Genomic DNA, 18868 nt, shown 5'->3' with positions numbered 1-18868 from the left:
AATGGATTTTGGAGCCCTCCATCAAAAAAATTTCGAAAACGAAATAGAAAAAATGTCATTAAGCAATTTTTGATGACATTAATAAGGGCTGTCATCTGAAAACACATTCTGGATTTTAAAGCCAACATTTTCAGGCTATGTTTAATTAAGTTAATTTTGAAGGGGTGAATCAGAGATTTAATTGGGTCCTTAAGATCGGTGATTCAATCAGCAAAATTTTCCGAAATTAAAGTCCTAAAAATGCCATTTTAAGCCTTCTTTAGTCTCGTCAAGGAGGTCATGGCATCCTTTTGGATCTTCGTTTTGGAGCCACATTTAAATTTACTACCCAGGGCAAGAGCCCTGATCTGAAACCGGGCAGTTCATTCGTGATTTCAATTCAAAAAAAAAAAGAAAAATGCTGTAAAGGGGGAAAAATACAAAATTTTAGTTCATTCATATATATTTGACTCTCAGGGGAGTCACAATTTTCCACTGTCTCTCCACGCAGCCGTGATTGTTGAAAACATAATTTGTTGTTTGAAATGCTTGCGAGAGTATCTAATCAGTATAGCTTTTTTAAAATATAATACAGTGAAACCTGTGTAAGTTGACCACTCGCGGTGCAGTACTTTGGCGGTCAACTTAGACAGGTGGTCAACTTATAAAGGGTGGTAATAATTTTTTTATATTTTTTGTCATTTCTTGCACCATGTATTCATTTTTTTGAGGAATTCACCCTTACTCTTTCTGTTCAACTCTCTTTCATTGTTTAACATTATTGAAAGGGAAACAATAATTAAGAATACTATTTAAATAATTTTGTTAGTTTTTCCTTGTTTTTAACTACATTAGACACTTTAGTTTCAGAAATTCCATGTATGCCAGCTAATATTCTCTGGCTTTTTCCCTTTTCAGTTAATTTTAATATTTCATACTTATTAATCTCAAATTCAGCTAACTTTCTTTTTGAAACCTTTTTATGTAAAACTTTTTGCACAAAGAGCAACAAGCTCAACTCTCCCAGTTCATAAATACAAAATCAAAATATCCTATCTCTTAATCCCTTGCACCAGAAACGTGTAACTTTACTAATTAGCAAACCCAGATCTGCGTACCCGCAGTGCGAGAGGCCCGCATCCTTAAAGGGGCTAACAGCAATAGAAATTGAAGAAAAAATAGAAAAAAAAAAAACTAGCAATAAGACGTATTCACTTTACTAATAGACACTGCGGGCCACTAAGGAGGGGTCCTACATATTTTGTTGCAGGGGCATCAAAATGTGTAGATCCGGACCTGCTCTTTTTAGCACAATTCCTGTGTTGTCACAACATATTGCAACTGAAAGGGAAGACTTTAAACTTTTCTACTGACAATATTTTCACTGAACAGAGTACAAAAAGCTATCTCAAATAGAACAACAAATGAAAAACAAGTTTGGAGAATAAAGAGCATCATTAAGCTTTATGCTGTTGTTTAGTTAGTAAAATGCTGTTTGCTCTGTCATCAAAGCATTAAAAACATTCTTGGAAAGCTATGAAATATAATAATAATAATAATAAAAAATAAATAAATAATAAAATAAAATAATTTGCTGAAGAAGTTAAAAAAAAAATAAACTAAGTGGTCAACTTACAAAGGTTTTTTTACAATACTCCAAACCAAATTTGGCGAACATTAGTGGTCAAGATAGACAGGTGGTCAAGATAGAGAGGTGGTTAAGTTACAGAGGTTTTTCTTCATTATATGAGATAGGACTAATTCCGTTCCTGACAAAAGCGGTCAGCCTAGACAGGTGGTAAACTTACAAAGGTGGTCAACTTTACAGGTTTTACTGTATGTAAAATATGTCTTCATTGTTTAGGTCTATGAAAGCTTGGAGGGTAAACATTAGTGGCTGCTCTGGGCCCTGAGTGCTCCTTTTAGAAGGCATCCTTTCATGCTTACGGAGGGGGCCATTTCCATCATCTCCCCACCCCTGTATCCATGCCTGATTACAGGTTCTGTCATAAATTTTGTAACCAAATGAAGCATGTGTGTAAAGAGTAAATATTAATGGGCAATGAACCAACACGCTTCCTAACAATCTATTTTTCTTTAACTATGCTATGCTGTCTCGAAATCGGCACTTACTTTGATAATTGAACATTTAAAATTTAGCACATTTATTTTACGTATTATAAGTTATCTTTTGAGAAATTCTTAAGGAATTTTGCTTGATTAAAAGAACTATATGATTTGGCCTGCGACCGCTCCTTGCTTTGGTCGCCCTTGTGCGGTGCACACTCTGCACACCTGCTAGGATCGGCCGTGAATTTAGGTAGACACGAAACTGTAAAATTAACCTTATTTAATGCAAATTTATTATATTCTGTCTTAAAATCATGTATGTCAAAAATAATTTTGTAGTTCTTACAGATAAAAAACTTATATAAGCAAAGCTATGCTTAAAATATTGCATTAATTTCATTCTCTGTCACACACATGATTGCCATATCACAAACATGATACCTGGTTTTTATTTTTTTAAAAATGTACCTGGACCTGAAGAAGCGTAAAAAAACTTTTTATTAACTTCAGCTTAGATGTTAAATATCAACATTGAAATCTTCGTACATTTGCTGAAATTAATTGTGGAAGTTTCAAAGTAAAAAGGGACTTCCAAAAATTGTCACATACATGATAGATACAATTTATTTAGCTTGCATCTAATTGATTCATGCAATTTATGTGAAAAAAAAATGTATATAAATGTAGTACTCTTATCAAATAAAAAAAAATTCATGAAAATATTTAGTTTCAATCCATTTAAAAAATTTATTTTATTGAATTTTTTTTTTACGAATGTCACATACATGATCGTGGAATGGCCCTAGAGATATTGACATTCAGAGTATTTCAAGTTTATTATTCTTCTACTTAATGTGTAAATTGATTTTTTTTCTATTTTTTAAACATTTGTTTTAAAAAATTAAAATTTTTTTTTTCTTCCTTTGTTTCTTCTTTTGGTTGGACCATTATTTATTTTTGGGTAATATTGAGTTTATAAATGAATTCAATTTTACCTGTGTTATTGTATGTATTATATACAGTGCCATACTTTCGATTTTCCCGAGTTGGGACAAAAACTTTAAACTTTTGCCGTTACCTATCTATCAAGTTTTTGTATCGAGCTTCAAAGAAAAATTGCAGAAATAAGGTGCATTTACTGTCCCCAGAAGCTGCCGCTCCATGCAAGGACCTTAGTTTGCTACCCCCCTATTTTGGATGCTGATTACGTACACAAATTCATTCCATGATTATTTTCAATTGATGAAAAAAAAAAAAGAAAAACACCTGAAAATCCATTTTGCCTTGTGTTAATTTTACTTTTAAGCTTGTGCTATTGTGCTTTTCTTCTCTGCAGACCTCCAATAGTTAATAAGTGTTATAATCAAATGAGGGATCAATTTTAATTGTTAAGATTAATTAAGAATATATAATTGAAATTAAAAACAAGAAATCTTATTTTAATGGATATTTTTTTTGTACAGTTTTTGGTTATCAGACAAGAAATTAAAAAGAGATTTCTGAAATTAATTAGTGTTTTTTTATAAGGCTTGTTTGGTCAGAAATTTCACAAATGCTTTGCTTCATTTCTAACATGGTCTGGTCAAAAAGAATTGTAACTCCCCCCCCCCTTTTTTTTTTCTAAATTAAACTTGTTTCTACAGTTGTTCTTCATGAAATTCTAACTTAAGGTGAACTCAAAAACCCTTTTCCACATAAAGTATGTTGTTAAAAACCTCAACTTGTACTTAGTTGCAATCTCTGCTTGTTTGTTTTCTGTTTTTATAACAGTTTAGAAGTTGATTAACAAAATATCACAATATTTTTGTTTTCCATCAAGTCACAGCATGATTTTCTCGTTTTTATGACAGTTCCAGATTTTTCAATATAATTTTGTATGTGCATTTTGGAGGTTAACCCTGTACAGCTTTAGAGATTTTCATGTATCCCAAGGATACATGTACCAGCAATTGACAACCGTTGAGTTAGAGCAATTGATATATAATGCAATTTCAAACATTTTTACCATAATGATATTAAGACCTAACAGTAAACCTAGTGTAGGATTTAGAGATTTGGGAGCTGTAAAATATATTTAACAATTTTTAACAATCACTCAAAAGTTTTAAATTGACTGTTTTTCAAATAGTGACAAATATAATGAAAAATAGATTATTTTATTTAGAGACATACCGAGTAGCACTCGGTATACATATATTTTATTTAGAGCATAGCCGAGTACTCTCTGCCTTTCACTACTCGGCCGCCGAGTACCGAGTTACCGAGTACCGACTTCCAATTTTGTTTTAAGAAGAACCACAACACAATAGACATCCATGTCCAAATAATAGTTATTAAAACAAAATTCCAGGTGAAATTTAATTACGCATGATTGAAAAGATTTTGTTTGTGTCAATAATTTTTCAAATAAGTTATTTTTTAAGCTAAAGTTAAACAAATACGTAAAAGGTAGGATTAATCAAGTTGGAATTAAAATAAATTATATCAATCTATACTTCTAGTCTGCTAAACGTAAATTATTTTTAAAAGCAAATGGAACAACGTTAAAAACACAAATGTGCAGGAGCATTAGTTTAAGCATTTCATTGCTCCTATGTAGTGTTTCTGCATTACAAGGAACATTTTTTTCAGTGCATAAAAAGTGAGCTAATGAATATAAAAAAATTCGGCTTTTTTACGATGTCTTTAAATCTACAAGCTATCGTATTTTTATGCTTCAAAAATCCATTTAATAATATAAAAAAGCATAAAAAACTTCATTATCCTCAAAATTTGAATTTGACTATTAAATTTGAATTGTAAATGATTGCAACTTATTATATGCTTGTACTTTTTTATTAAGTGTAAAATCTGCTTTGAACAATATTCAATTTTTTACAACTACTCGGTATTGGCCGAGTACCTGATCAAAATTTGGCTGATTACTGAGTACTTGGCAAATTGGCTGAGTACCGAGTAGTTACCGAGTACTCGGAACATCTCTAATTTTATGACATATTTAGTGAAAGTAGTTAAGTAGTACTGAATTGAATTTTACCTCTTGAAATTTTTCAATAAAAGTTACAGTTCTGCAGCATTTTGCCTAACTTTTTTTTCCCCTTTTAAACATCAGATCTTGGATGCCTTGAAGGTGGAAGAGATGACATTTTTGCAGTGAACAATGACTGAAGATGTAGAAATTAGCTCAGAGTCTCTCTCCACTAGTGAAGAGTTTGAAATCCTTTGTGGCGCTGAATCTGTGTTAGCAAAACCAGATTTGAAAAATACTGAGAAATGTGATTCTTTATTCAGACCTGAATCTAGTCTTTTTAACTCTGTAAGTTCCTTTATGTTTTTTACTCATGATTTCACTATTTATTTAGAGACGTGTTAGAGATAGAACAAAGCTGCGGCCTGGCTGAATCATGAGGTGTAATTTGGCCGCTTCAGCCCACCATAATTTATGTTGTGAATATACAGCAAAACGTGTCTACAATGATACTATTGGCACATAAAAAAATATTGTTATTGACAGTTTGATTATTCATGCTGACATTTTGCTGGGACCGAGGAGAATATCATAATAGACAGGTTTATTGCTATAGACAGTATTGTTATACACAGGTTTCACTATATTTATTTTTCAATTATAATTATACAAAGTCAGGGGTTGATTCAGATGCAAATTGGGTTTTCATTGCGGCCCCTTCACAAAATTTAATATCTTAAAATTAGACCTTTCACATTTGTAAAACAGTTGTTGTCACAGTTCTCTCATCATTTTTAAGCTCAATCAATTAGTGTAAAAGCAAAATATCAGTAAAAAATACTTCCAGCTTCCAAGTTATTCCCAGTGAAGACTTTTAGCTCAAAGAGATTTCACGAAAGTTTGTGTGTACTGAGCCATTGGAATCAGAAACTCAAATAATTAACAGTATTCTTTTTAACTTGAAAGTTGCAAAGAACAAAATAAGTTTCATTAAATTAGTTAATAATTATATGAGCATCTTTTGTTACTTTAAAATGAAGCTATTAAAATATTGCATTCTTTAAACATGTCTAGCTTTGAAACTTACAAAGAACTAGTCTGTTTTTAACATCTACCGGGACGGATGTACCAGTAATGAGCACACTTTTAAGAATTTCTTTTCAAATTCTATTTTATTTTATAGTTATAGATATACATTTTCACTTAAAAAAATAATTCAACAATCTGTCGACAAAATTTAAAACCAATTTAATAGTTTTAATAATTGTACTCTTTGTTGCTTATAGTCCGGTCAATTCAGACATAAAAATAGTAATGAAAAAACAAAAATTCAGACAAATCCAATTTTTTGCGGAGACCTTGGGTTTACCATTACAAATAAAGTGCCAAAAGTCCCCATCAATCCCATGTGAGCTAAAAAAGTTATTTGGGATCAAAGGTCAAAATTTTAGGTTTTTGGATTTTTCTCAAAAATGGAAAGTTTTATCGAAAAGTACCTCAATCAAACTTGTCGATCTCAAAATTCTCTATAAAAATCGTCCTTATGATTTTTTCTCTAAGACCAAACCATTTCCCAGATATTGCGTACTCTCAAAAGACGGCCAGTGATTTACAGAACCCCCTTTACTCGCATGACCTTGCATAACATCTTGCTATTCTAGTCCATGTGGTGTCTTTCACGTACCCAGGGGTGCCCACCCCCCTAGGGAATGGGCACACCTCCTCAATAGCTTGAAGACCCTAACAAATCAAGAACCCTCCCCCCAAAATGAGAAAAATAGCCCCCTTTTAATGTGTTTTGAGCTCTCAAACTGTAACCACATTTCATACAATAAAACATAATTTGGCTGGTGAGTCGCATTATTATCTTAACTCCTGACCATGTTTGGCCTTAGTGATACATTGTGGGTAAGATTTCTATATTCTAATCTGATTCTAACCAGGAAACATCACAAGTTCAGTAATCATGAAAAAAGTTAAAAATGGTCGCATTCGAAAGAGTATCTTTAGAAAAAAATTTGACCCAAATATTGTGTGCCCTCGTCCTTTTGTTTTTGAGATATGGGGGGTCAAAATCTGTCGAAATCTTACGAAAATTCGCCAAATTTAAAGACTTGGCAAGAAATGGAAAATACCACGTGATTTCATCGCCTGCGTCTAGCAAGACTCTCATTTCCATTTCTGGTCATCTGCTAAGCGCGTAAACGATGTTTCGAATTAACCTTTTACTTGTGTGGGTAAAATTAAAAAGTAACTATGAAGCCTGTGAAATGGAAACTAGAGAGCTTTATCCAGAGGAGCTACAACTTTATAACGAAATTGAACGCAGGATTTAACTTTGTAATCGTGATAATAATGCATTTCAGAATTTAAGTGCATTTCAAGTGTGTTTTACTTAACTAATTTAAGTTTGTACTCTTGTAATGAAATGTGTTGTAAGTAATTAATAATTATGTACGAGAATTAATTATGACTAAGTAAAAAAAAACATGCTTATTAAAGCTTATATATTGAAAATAAAATGGATAGTTTTTGATGTTGAAAGAATATGATCATGGATTGTAGTATCCCAGCTCTTATTTATTTTTTCAAAAGTTATTATCATTCATGAAGTTTTATTGTCTGACCACTGCTAGCAAAAATGTTTAATTTAAAATCAAAAAAAAAAAATAATAATTAAAAAAAAGAAAACAACGGATAGTAAATGTCAAAAATGTGCACGGCAAAACTAACGATGTCGGAAATTACTTCATAACAGATTCTTATCAAAAATTTTATAGTCGACGTTCATTACAACAACCCTTGTAGTTCGAAAAAGTCTGTCACTGCAACTGAAAGTCGCTATAACGTAAATGCACATCATATTGCATGTTATTTAATCATTTTTAAAAATACTGAAGTCACTTTTACCAATCACGTTTCACGTTAAAAGGGAATTCAGATACGAGCAAAATAAAAATTAATACAGTTTTTTTTTATTTGACTTGTTAGAGGGTTTACACATAACTTGAAAACGATACACATAACGAAAAACACACTGGAAATAACTGACAGAAATCGTTTTTTTTTTAATTCTAGAACATGGTTTGAAATCTTTAAAAATGTCGTTTTCTTCGTATTTAGATACTGTTGAAGACTTCAGATTTACGACTTTTCAAAAAAAAAAAAAGACTTTAAAGTGTGTTTACCGTTTCTCTACGGTTATCATATTTTTTTCAAAAAAGTTTCATCATCGAAAAAACTCTTTCAGTGGAAATATTTCACCCACAGAAGCATAAAAGTTTTAAACATCAGTTTTTTAACAGTCTTAAGAATAACAAAAAATTTCATTGTTTTTACAATAAAATAAAACAAATATTTCGGGCTGTGGCGTTTTCCCCTATACAGTTGCACGTTAATATCCCGGAACACAAGCCCCTAGAAATTTCAATGCTGCAGTCTGTGCCACGACCCGCGCCATAGTAGTCACCCCGAGTCAAGAATTAATGCGATATTTCTCACGCGCTTTGGTGGTGACCAAATATGGAAGTGAAATGTCTTGTCAGATGCAGATGTTGAATTCGTGCCGTACCTTCCATTTCTGAACAAAACTCGGTAAATTTGGCGACTTTACTAAAAATTTCGGCATTTTTTAAGACATCATATTTCGATAACGTGGTCACGAGGGCACGCAGTTTCAGTGCCATAAACATGTTTTCCAATGCTCTTTCGAATGCCACCAATTTGGAATTTTTTTGAATTTCCTTCATCGTGATGTTTCCTGGTAAGAAATCTATCTCTTTTGTTTAGATAACAAACTGTAGTTGACGCTTCTTCGGCTAATTTTGCGCATCGTCCCACTGCTTTAGTATAGTTTTGGAAATCATATAATTCAGTTGGTACGCCATCAAGCACCATTTCTTTTAAAGTTTACACCATCAAGCACCATTTCTTTTAAAGTTTTATCTGAAATTCCATTTTTAAGAAGATGATCCGAGTTTTCCCACTTCTGCTTATCAAAGAACTCAAGGTAGTCTGTCTCTCTGCATCAAAATTGAAATCTGGAACTGTAAATTTTCATTATCCAATCGAATCCTTCAAACTTGCCATCGTACTATGCTTAGATTATCAGCACTTGTTCTGCAAACTATTACTTTGAGGATCTAAAAAATATAACACTGGATATTGCGGATGACCATCATCAGAGAATTTGTTTCAAGACGGAGTACGACGACCAGTTCGAAGAATTAAACTGAACAATGAAAATTTATAATTCCAGATTTCAATTTTGAAGCTGAGAGACTACTATGAGCTCATTGATAAGCAGACCTGATAAAACTCGGCTCCCTCTTTCGTAAAGGGGATTTCCGATAAAACTTTGAAAAAAATGATGCTTGATGGCATACCTACTGAGTAGCATGGTTTTGAAAACATCACATGTCACACTAAAGCAGTGAGATAATACGTAAAATAAGAAAAAGAAGTGTCAGGTACAGTTTGTTGTCTAACGAAAAGGGATGGATTTATTCGAGTCAGATTATAATCTAGAAATATTAAGCCACAATACCATCAAACCACAATTCAATCAAGACTGAAAATTATAAGAAGTCAAATAGTTCAACTCGCATGCCAAACTTATTGTATCTTTTATTGTAATCAATGTGGTTACAGTTTGAGGGCTCAATTTATTTAAAAACTTCTTTTGTTTCGAAGGGTGACTTATGTAGGCTGTTGCAAGCCACATTTATATTTAAAAAATTTTAAACTTAACCTTTGTTCTCTATCATAGGTAAATTTGACATTTTGAGCCAAAGTTATGGGCTAAGTAGAGAATTATAAGAATTAATACGAAAGCAAACTTTTACAAATCATAACTTCTAATACTTATTCTCTAAGTACAGAGCAACACAATGTTATTCAGTTCTGACACTATATTGGTCAAATTCAACGCATGTGTGGAACTTTAAAATGCAGTTTATTATTAAAATGATCTTATGCAGTGTGTAATCTACTCAAAAAACCTACTCTTAAGTGATATAACACCAAATTTATTATATTTTGCTACTTAATGAAATTATTGTAACTTTTTCCAGTTTTTATGCAATAATGGTCAACTTCAAGGTGCAAACAACACCTCAAGATATTTTTTGCGATCGAAATCTTTTTGCATGACCAAATATTTCTACAAAAGGCAACTTTTCCAGGCTTTTACTTAGCATTTATCAGATTTTGATTTTTTTCACTCCACCCTAACGAACAGGCCAGTACTTCAAAAGTAAGTCCACCTCCTACTAGAGCGCAATTAAATAAATCTGAATCTAGCTTTTGTTTTTAAAAAAACTGCTTATTTTGTGGCGATGAAGCTGATAAAGAGGCTGGGAAGAAGAAAGGGCAGAATTATCGCAGAAAAATGCATACTTTTTCTATAATTACATTCAAAGAATCCCTTTTAAAATTAGCTAAAAATTGTTCTGAGATGTGTCCAAAGCTAGCCTTGCACGTATTAATTTTCAGTATGATTTAGTCGCTGCTTTATGATTTTTTCTGCGATAATTCTGTGTTTTCTTCTCAGCCTCCTGATCCGCTTTATCGCCACAAACTAAGCCATTTTTTTAAAAACAAAAGCTAGATTCAAATTCACTTAATCGCGCTCCACTTACTTTTGAAGTAGTCCTGTTCATTTTCACGCTGCTGCAGAGATTGAACTTTTCCGTGTGTATGATTTTCTGCAATCCGCGTGAACTGTAATGGGCTTTTGACTTCTTAAATAATCAGCAAATTCATAACTTCTCGTGACACTTGCATCAGTTAAAGTTGGCATTCCACGAATGCCCAGCACAACAGTTTCACCTTCAGTCAAAAGTTTATTGCAAATAAAGCATAATTGTGACATTTCTCTTAAATATTGATCAGCACAAACAAAAGTAGACACTTGCAATAAATACATTTATTTACTGGAACTACATGTTTAACTATGGCCGGATTTGGAATTGTGGAGGCCCCGGGGCAACGAAGGAGTGGAGGCCCCTAATCAGGGTTCGAAAATATCCAATACTTTAATATATATCGGAATATTTTGATAATGTGTATATCCGATATTTTTGATCAGCACTTCAATAGTAAATACATCCTGAAGTTACTGCTATTTATTTTTTATGTTATTATTAGTATAATTTATAGACTTAAAATTACTGTTTCTTATTTATGTCTAAACAAACATTTCATTTGAAAAGTTAATAAATAAGCGTCAGAAAAAAAGGATCACAGATGTATTATATACTAAATCATGTGCGACATTTGACTATTTTTATGATCACGAGTTTTGTAAACGGCATTTTCGAAATTGATTTTTGTAACAGCAAGAACACTAAAATTTTGCTTTTCATTTCTTGTAACCTTAATACATTCAGTATATAATAAATTTCAAGCGATATATTATAGGGGTTTTACCAACTTAAAGGGCTAAATCTTTTCTTTGGTAAAAAAAAAAAAAGAGCTCACCCATGCAATCTATTGCTAATAGAAAATTATAACAGATTTTTAATGATTAATTCAAAATTCTTTGTTATTATTTAAAAATGTCAAAAAAAAGGGGAAGCGGGAGAAAATGGACATGTTCAATAGATACTTTCGTTAAAAAATTTCCATTCAAGTCATTTTGTCAAATAATTTTTACAGTTTTGAGCTCAAGAAGCGAGAAGTTGTAAGGATGACCTGCAAAGTTAACCATTTTTCGGATTTTTTTAAAACTTACTTTATTTCTCTTTAACTCATAGGTACAAATTACAAATTAAATCAATAAAAAATATATATATTGCCACTGAAATGCTCGATCAAATAAAAAATTTGTAATAAATGGATACTTGCAATCAGGGCTTTCTCATCGATAACATTATTATTTTTGTGCAAGTATTCTTTGTAGAAATACAAAAAAAAAAAAAATGTCTGGGAGAAAAAACGTAAAATTTGCTGACCCGTGGAAGTTAGGATATTTTGTAAAAATTTTACTGTGGCTGCCCCTTTGTTGTGGAGGCCCCGGGGCAGTAGCCCTGCCTGCTCTCCCCTAAATCCGACCCTGCGTTTAATTTTAAAAGAAGCTGGGACGTCAAGAGTGCCCACCTAGGAGGGGTCATGGCTCAAACTGCGCTATCGAAATTTTTAGAGGGGTTGTTTTAAGGGGCATTTTTCTCGTTTTTTTGGGGGGGCAGGGGCGGCAAATAGGGGGGTCAAGAGGGGGCGGTCGCACCCCCAAATTTTTTGAATAGAATGATAGAAAATGGGTGAATTCAATTTATGTAAGACAGAAATCAATGTTCATGAAAAAAAATCTCTCTGGTTCTCAGTAACTATTTGATGAAACTCGACATATTCCCAGACTTGAAAGTGTTTTTCGTTATTTGGATGACGACTTAGAAATTCATGAAGTATTTTCCGGTCTTTTCAGACATAGAAGAAAGAAAGAACCATGGTTAATTTTAACTAAAGAAGAAATTTCCTCATATAGGCTAAATATTTCACACTTGTGTGCCCAGTGTAACGATGGTCTGTTCAATATGAGAGGCTAGAGCAAAGTTGTGTGGCTGCAAGATTTTCACAAGAAAATTCCTTGATATTTTACATTTACTTTTACCCTCCCTTTTTAAGTGTATATTTATTTAATGAGTGTTCATCACTTTCTTCTGCTAGAAACACGTTTCAGCTGCTCAATGCATTATATGCTTTCATGGATATTTCTTAAAAATGCATGTGATTTCTGAATGGAAAAAAAAACATATCAACAAATACGTTTTATGGGACTCTATAATTGTGCAATCTCGGAGTGACACAGGGTGGTCGTCAAGAGTTAAAACCATAAAAACATTTCTTGATAACTTCAAAACAGTGATTTGACGACTGGTAGAATTATTGCAAAACGATTCTTTAATGGTGAAAAAGTTCATGCCCTTTTAGCATGTATGACTTCATTGGAATTTTTATTCAATTTATATTGAGGAAAGTTTTTGAAAAATGCTTTACTCTATCAAAACATCTTCAATTCGTTACCCTTAATTTTTGGACTATTCCAGCCACCGTTCAACCTACAATTGATCTGTGCACCATACTACCATAGTTCAATCTACAATTGAAACTGAAAATAGATTCGACATAGTTGTATATTTCAATCAAGCGTGAAAGTTTTCAAAAAAAAATTTCCTCTGAGCCAATAAAAAAGAAAAAAAAGTGACATAAACCCACATGATGATGATCAAAATCAAACATTGATTTTTTAATATTTTGTATGAAATAATAGATTTAGTTTCAAGTGCAACACAAGATTTGATGATAAATATTTTTCTGTATGGTTTGCTCTATATTATCTAGATTTTGGAAACGAAAAATAAAATGTTTCAGTTATGAGTAAAACTTTTAGCATGAGGCAAGAAAAATTACAAGCAATATACCGACAAGACCGATTATCACATCCAGAGACTGCAGTTTCGTACTTGCTATGAACTCATCATTCTGGACAGGGCCGTAACTAGAAAATAATTTCAGGAAGGGTTTAAAAACTTTCATGCGGAGCGTTTTGCGCTATTTGTGCTAATGTTCAAGTCGTCGGGTTATCTATTATGAATTTTATTTGCAATTAATATACATATAAAAGACATTTGAGTTTTGGAACACTATTTTTTTTTTGGAAATTTTTAAATATAGACGAACATTTAAATATCAAGCCGAACTTTTCGAGGGGGGAAGGTGATCCCTAAGACACCCCCCTTGTATACGGCCCAGTTTCTGAAATAGTGAATAACAAAGTTGGAATCAAATGACATCTCATTGAAGCTGAGAGCGCCGATGAGACTAGGTTATTCAGTGAAAAATTAAGCCCCTCACAATTTTTGAAGTTGCCTGGGTGATTTTGAAGAGCAAGATATAAAAAATGTTTTCATACATAACTTTGTTACTTCAATTATTTTTTAACTATTCTAATCAGCTCAGCTAGTAGAGAAATTTTTTTTATGTTTCAGTAGGCTAGAGAATAATTTTCGAAGCACAATGGCAAAAAAATCAAACGAAGTCATACACGATAAAGGTCAGAGCTTTTTCACTATCTTTTCTATTTAGCTGTACTGGCAAAATGGCACGACACTGGGCACTGATAGATTAGTAACACGATTCCCTGTTCTTCCGAATTCCAAAAATCATGCATTAAAGCTTTTCCAAAAGGTATTATAAATTTAGTCTCGAGATGTTTTGTATGATAACTTCTTAAAGTGAATCAAAATTTTAATTGTTTCTAAACACTAATTTTTATTCATAATAAACCGATTTTCTGACCACTTCTTTCTAGCTAATGTGTATTTGGAATCGCACTGTGGTAATACACATTTGAGAAACTCGACCCCCCAAATGAAGTGCTGAAATGCCGCCCCTGGGGGGGGGGGGGTTGATCCGTGATATTGAAGGGGTGTGCCATGCACTTAGGGGGGTGGGCACCCCTGGTTAGTTGAACGACGCTGTCGCGAGGTCCAATTGGCCACGAACATGAGAACATATGAAGAATACTTGAATACAAAATAAAATTCTTTTATTTACAATTTAAAAACATAAGGACGTCGTACATCCTGCCACCAGCAGGTATGCAAGTGGGAGACAGAATCTGGCGAATAAGCGACTCGCTTTATAAACAAATATTTTTGCTGTTGTCACACACTCTCTGGCTAAACTTTTCAGTATAAAGTAAATTTACATGCAAATTCGACTGAATATGCAAAAATAATAAGTCCTCCACAACACCACACGGACTAGAATAGCCAGATATTATTCAAAGCCATGCGAGTAGAGGGGATTCTGTAAATGATGGCTGTCTTTTGAGAGTACGCAATATCTGAGAAATAGTTGGGTCTTAGAGAAAAAAATTATAAGGACCATTTTTATAGAGAATTTTAAGATCTGCAACATTGGTCTGAGGTACTTTTCGATAAAACTTACCGTTTTTGAGAAAAAAAACCTAAAATTTTGACCTTTGACCTCGTATAACTTTTTTAGCTCACATGGGATCGATGGGGACTTCTGGCACTTTATTTGTAATGGTAAACCCAAGGTCTCTACAAAAATTTGGCTTTGTTGGAATTTTTGTCATTTCCATTGTCTAAATTGACCGGACTATTAGCTTTCTCAGAGAATGATAATTTCACAAAACTTTAGACTTAAAAATTGAAGCATTTTTTTCTCCCATTAGTGTTTTGCTTTTAGTTGAATTCATTGGGCTTTTTAAGTTAAATGTTGTAAAATGATTGATTTTTAATGTATACCAAGTTTTGTGGCAAGACTACTTTTGCAATAATAGATTTTGTGAAGGGGTCGTGTGTCTATTCATTTCTGCTGTTTTTGTTCTTATGATTACTCTTCATAATATTGATAAACATCAGAAATAACTTTTTTTTTTTTGAAACTAAATAATGTGGAAAACACTTTTTCCATTTATTATGTAGATTCAAATCATGTATAGTTTCATTTTACCTTTTCAATTTCATTGTAATCGTTAAATAAAAAAAGTGCTTGTATTTCTCTGTTTTATATAGACTCAAGCCATTCCTGTTACAAGCCAAAAATGTGCTGAGAAGGTTGTACGATGCGAAAAGCAATTAAAAGGAGAAGTAGTTACGGATCACCCTCTTGCATTACTTCTGCCTGAGAGTGGAGATAAATCTGATAACACAACTATGCCATCTGCTTCTAATACTAAAAGTGAAAGTGTCAAATCACCGGAGTCTGCTATTGCTGGTGCAAATATAGGCTTAACGCCATCTTTTAGCTCTTTAGATGAAAGTATGTTTCAATTTCTTTTACACAGAAAAAGTTTAGATTCATTGTTTGGCATTTTTTTTTCAAAATAAAAGCAATTTTTCTTACTCACTATGTTTGTATTTGAAATACTGAAATGTGATAAAATTATTTTTCGTTTGAGGGGTTTAATGTTTTAAAATCATTGTTGATTTTTCCCAGAACTGACCCACACAATTATTTTTAAAGTGCTTATTCATTCTAAGCTTTTTTGTATATTTTTTATGATTTGAATGAATTATTATAGAGCATGCATATTATTCCAACTTGTTTATATTAATAATGTTCATTTTTAGCATCAATATTATATACAGTACTTTTTTAAAATTGGTAACCGAATGTAACTGGTACTGGGGCAAAGTTATAATGTGGTAGTATTGTGAGGCCTGTGTAGATTCTAATCACAGCACTACAATACTGCCAGATCAGGTTTACCCCAAACAGTTGATTTGCTTCTCTAGAAAGTTAAATTAAGTTTCAATTTTGATTCTTTTACTTTCATTTATTAAAAATACCATTTGCTCTTTTAGATTCCTCAATCCCAACACATGCACATCAGATTTTGATAATTTCATGGTTACTCATTTTCCCATTTTGTTGAAATATATTGCATGTTTGTGACTAAAAATATCATTTCTGTGTTTCTTAATTGCTTTAAAACTCTCAACTTCAATAGCTTAATAAATAAAACTGCTGTCTTCAAATAAAAAAAAAATCACCTTTTCATACTACTAATGTTTGTCTATCAGAGGCTCTGCTAGGCTCAAGTACATGAGTACTACCTGGCATTCCTTGTTTGGCACAGCCTTGAACTAAAGCAAACTTCCATTTGAAGGGGGGTTTTAAAGAAACCCTCTTCTTTATCTTTACTGATAATAAAGCTGAAAGTCTGGATCTCTGTCTAGATGTCTGGATGCCTGTAACGCGCATAGTCCGTAGACTGTTCGACCGATTTTTTTGAAATTTGGCACAAAATTAGTTGGTAGCATGGGGGTGTACACTAGTGTGGATCAAAAAATTTTTTTCGGAATTTCAAATCCGCCAAGGTGAGAAAACTTGTCTACAAGAACAAAACAATTACATGTGAAATTTCAAGTTGGTCGGTTAATGATGCTCCGCAAGGCGGTCAAAGTTCGCAAATTGAGCCATAAAATGCATTTTTTTGTCTTTAGGAAAACATCAATTTTTAATAACTTTTAAAATAGGTCGGGGTGAAAAAAGGTACCCAATGGGGTGAAATACTATGATGTAAAATTACATCACAGTTCGACGATATCTTCTTCCACCACTTGGCAGTCGAAATTTGCATATTGAACAAAAAATAGATATTTTTTCACACAAAGATATTAATTTTTGAAACGTTTGTTAATCAACCATGTGCAGAAAAGTTACCAGTAAATAGGTTCTTTAAACTAGCAACAAATATGATTAAAACTACCTAATATTTTATCTTTTTTTTTTTTTGGTAGACATATGCAAAATTTTGAATAAAAGACAAGTCACAATCTAAAGTATACACATGAGTGTTTTAACATGTTATAATTGGATTTTAGATGGATTCAGGTACAGGTAAGACCCCTAAAAAAATTAATATTTTTTTGCATCATTTCAGTAAAGAACATTTTATAAATAAACCAGTGTTCAGTAAAATAAAATTAAATAAAAAAAAAGAAAGGAAGAGAGAGATTCGCAGATTCAAGCAGAACATCTTAGGGCGAATTAAGCAGAGAACTCGGAGTTCATACTGAAAGTATTCATATTTTCTCGTGATTGAACTGTGGCTAAAATGAAGCCATGTTGTTATTCCTCTCTGCAAACTGTACTTACTGATTCTGTTACTATTTTTACATATTGCTCTGTTGCTTGAGTATGGCATGTAAAGTTAGGAATCAAGCCTGCATTTCTGCTTTGAAATTCATTTAAAATTTCAGAATCTGCAAACTTTTTTGTAATGGGTGGCTCATATTTTTCAATTTTTTGTAAGTTGTCAAGGTTTGTGTAGTCATTGCATCAAAGTTGAGGGCCGGACTAACACATTTTCTTGCAGACTGTAAGGATTTTGTTAGTTCTCTTGATTCCATTGTCTTTCTTAGGGCCAGCTGCCGTACCTGGTATCTTTCATCTCCAATTGTTGCGAGTGAAATATTTTCTTGTTTCGTGAAGAAGCTGTTTCTTTATATGACAGAGATGGATATAACCTTTTTCAAATTCTCTTTTAAATATCTCGATCGATTAATAGAATTCCAAAGCTCATTTGTAGCTAGAAACTCATACAACAGCTTAGTTTACCTCAACATGACCATGTACTGTTTACTAAAATTGGAGAATCTCAGTCTTAGACTTAGAGATTACTTGCCAAACAATTTTTGAAATAATGAGCCAAATGATGAATATTCTGACAATCTCACCCTTGTAAGAACATGAAATGGTGTAAAGGGATGTTACTCTGACAATTTCAAAAGCATAAATATAATGATTTTCAATAGTTAGAAATCCACGGGAATAAGCTTCGAACTATAACCTAGAACTGGGCTTGGAAATTGGTAGCTTGCGAACCGCGTATGGGTCATTTGTAACTGCTTGGGGCTCTTGAGTATTTTAATAAAATTTTCAAATCTGCAAGAGTGTCATTTGTAAATGTTTTGAGTAAAATCTTTCATGTTGGTTGATTCTTCACATTTCAAAGTATGTATATCATTTTCTTTGCAAAAATAACTTTGTTCTCAAATGCTTTTGTTCATACACTTTACGCCAAGATTTCCACATACCTTTAGCCATTTCTTCATGCTTGATATGAGTTAAGGTCATGTTCAAAATAGTTTATATTTTAAGCAATTTACTTGATCTATCATTCCAAAAGGAAATGTGGTAAATGGTAATTTATACTCTAACCTTAGAACTGCACACAGGAATAGGAACATGAATAATAAACTGTATTTAACCTTTATTTCTGAGGATTTGTTCCATCAAAGCTTTTTGCTTTTGTTCTAATGTTGGATGGTTTATTCCCTTTTTTTATATTATTTTAATTGAGCAAAAAAATTG

The 18868-nt window shown here is 32.5% G+C and overlaps 1 protein-coding gene across 1 annotated transcript in view; it reads left to right on the top strand.

Moving 5' to 3' along the window:
• Window positions 1–5190: 5190 nt before the first annotated feature.
• The window catches only part of LOC129230434 (rab GTPase-activating protein 1-like), a 176764-nt gene continuing 163086 nt past the window's right edge, over window positions 5191–18868 (top strand). The window contains exons 1-2 of the mRNA XM_054864836.1: window positions 5191–5365; window positions 15562–15808. Coding sequence (XP_054720811.1) covers window positions 5210–5365; window positions 15562–15808 — 403 coding nt within the window. The 5' untranslated portion in view covers window positions 5191–5209. The remainder of the gene's footprint in view (window positions 5366–15561; window positions 15809–18868) is intronic.

Source organism: Uloborus diversus, chromosome 1 (genome assembly GCF_026930045.1).
Source record: "Uloborus diversus isolate 005 chromosome 1, Udiv.v.3.1, whole genome shotgun sequence".
Classification (NCBI taxonomy): Eukaryota; Metazoa; Arthropoda; class Arachnida; order Araneae; family Uloboridae; genus Uloborus; species Uloborus diversus.
The sequence above is the reverse complement of the archived record's forward strand: the minus strand, read 5'-3'. Positions and strand labels throughout refer to the sequence as shown.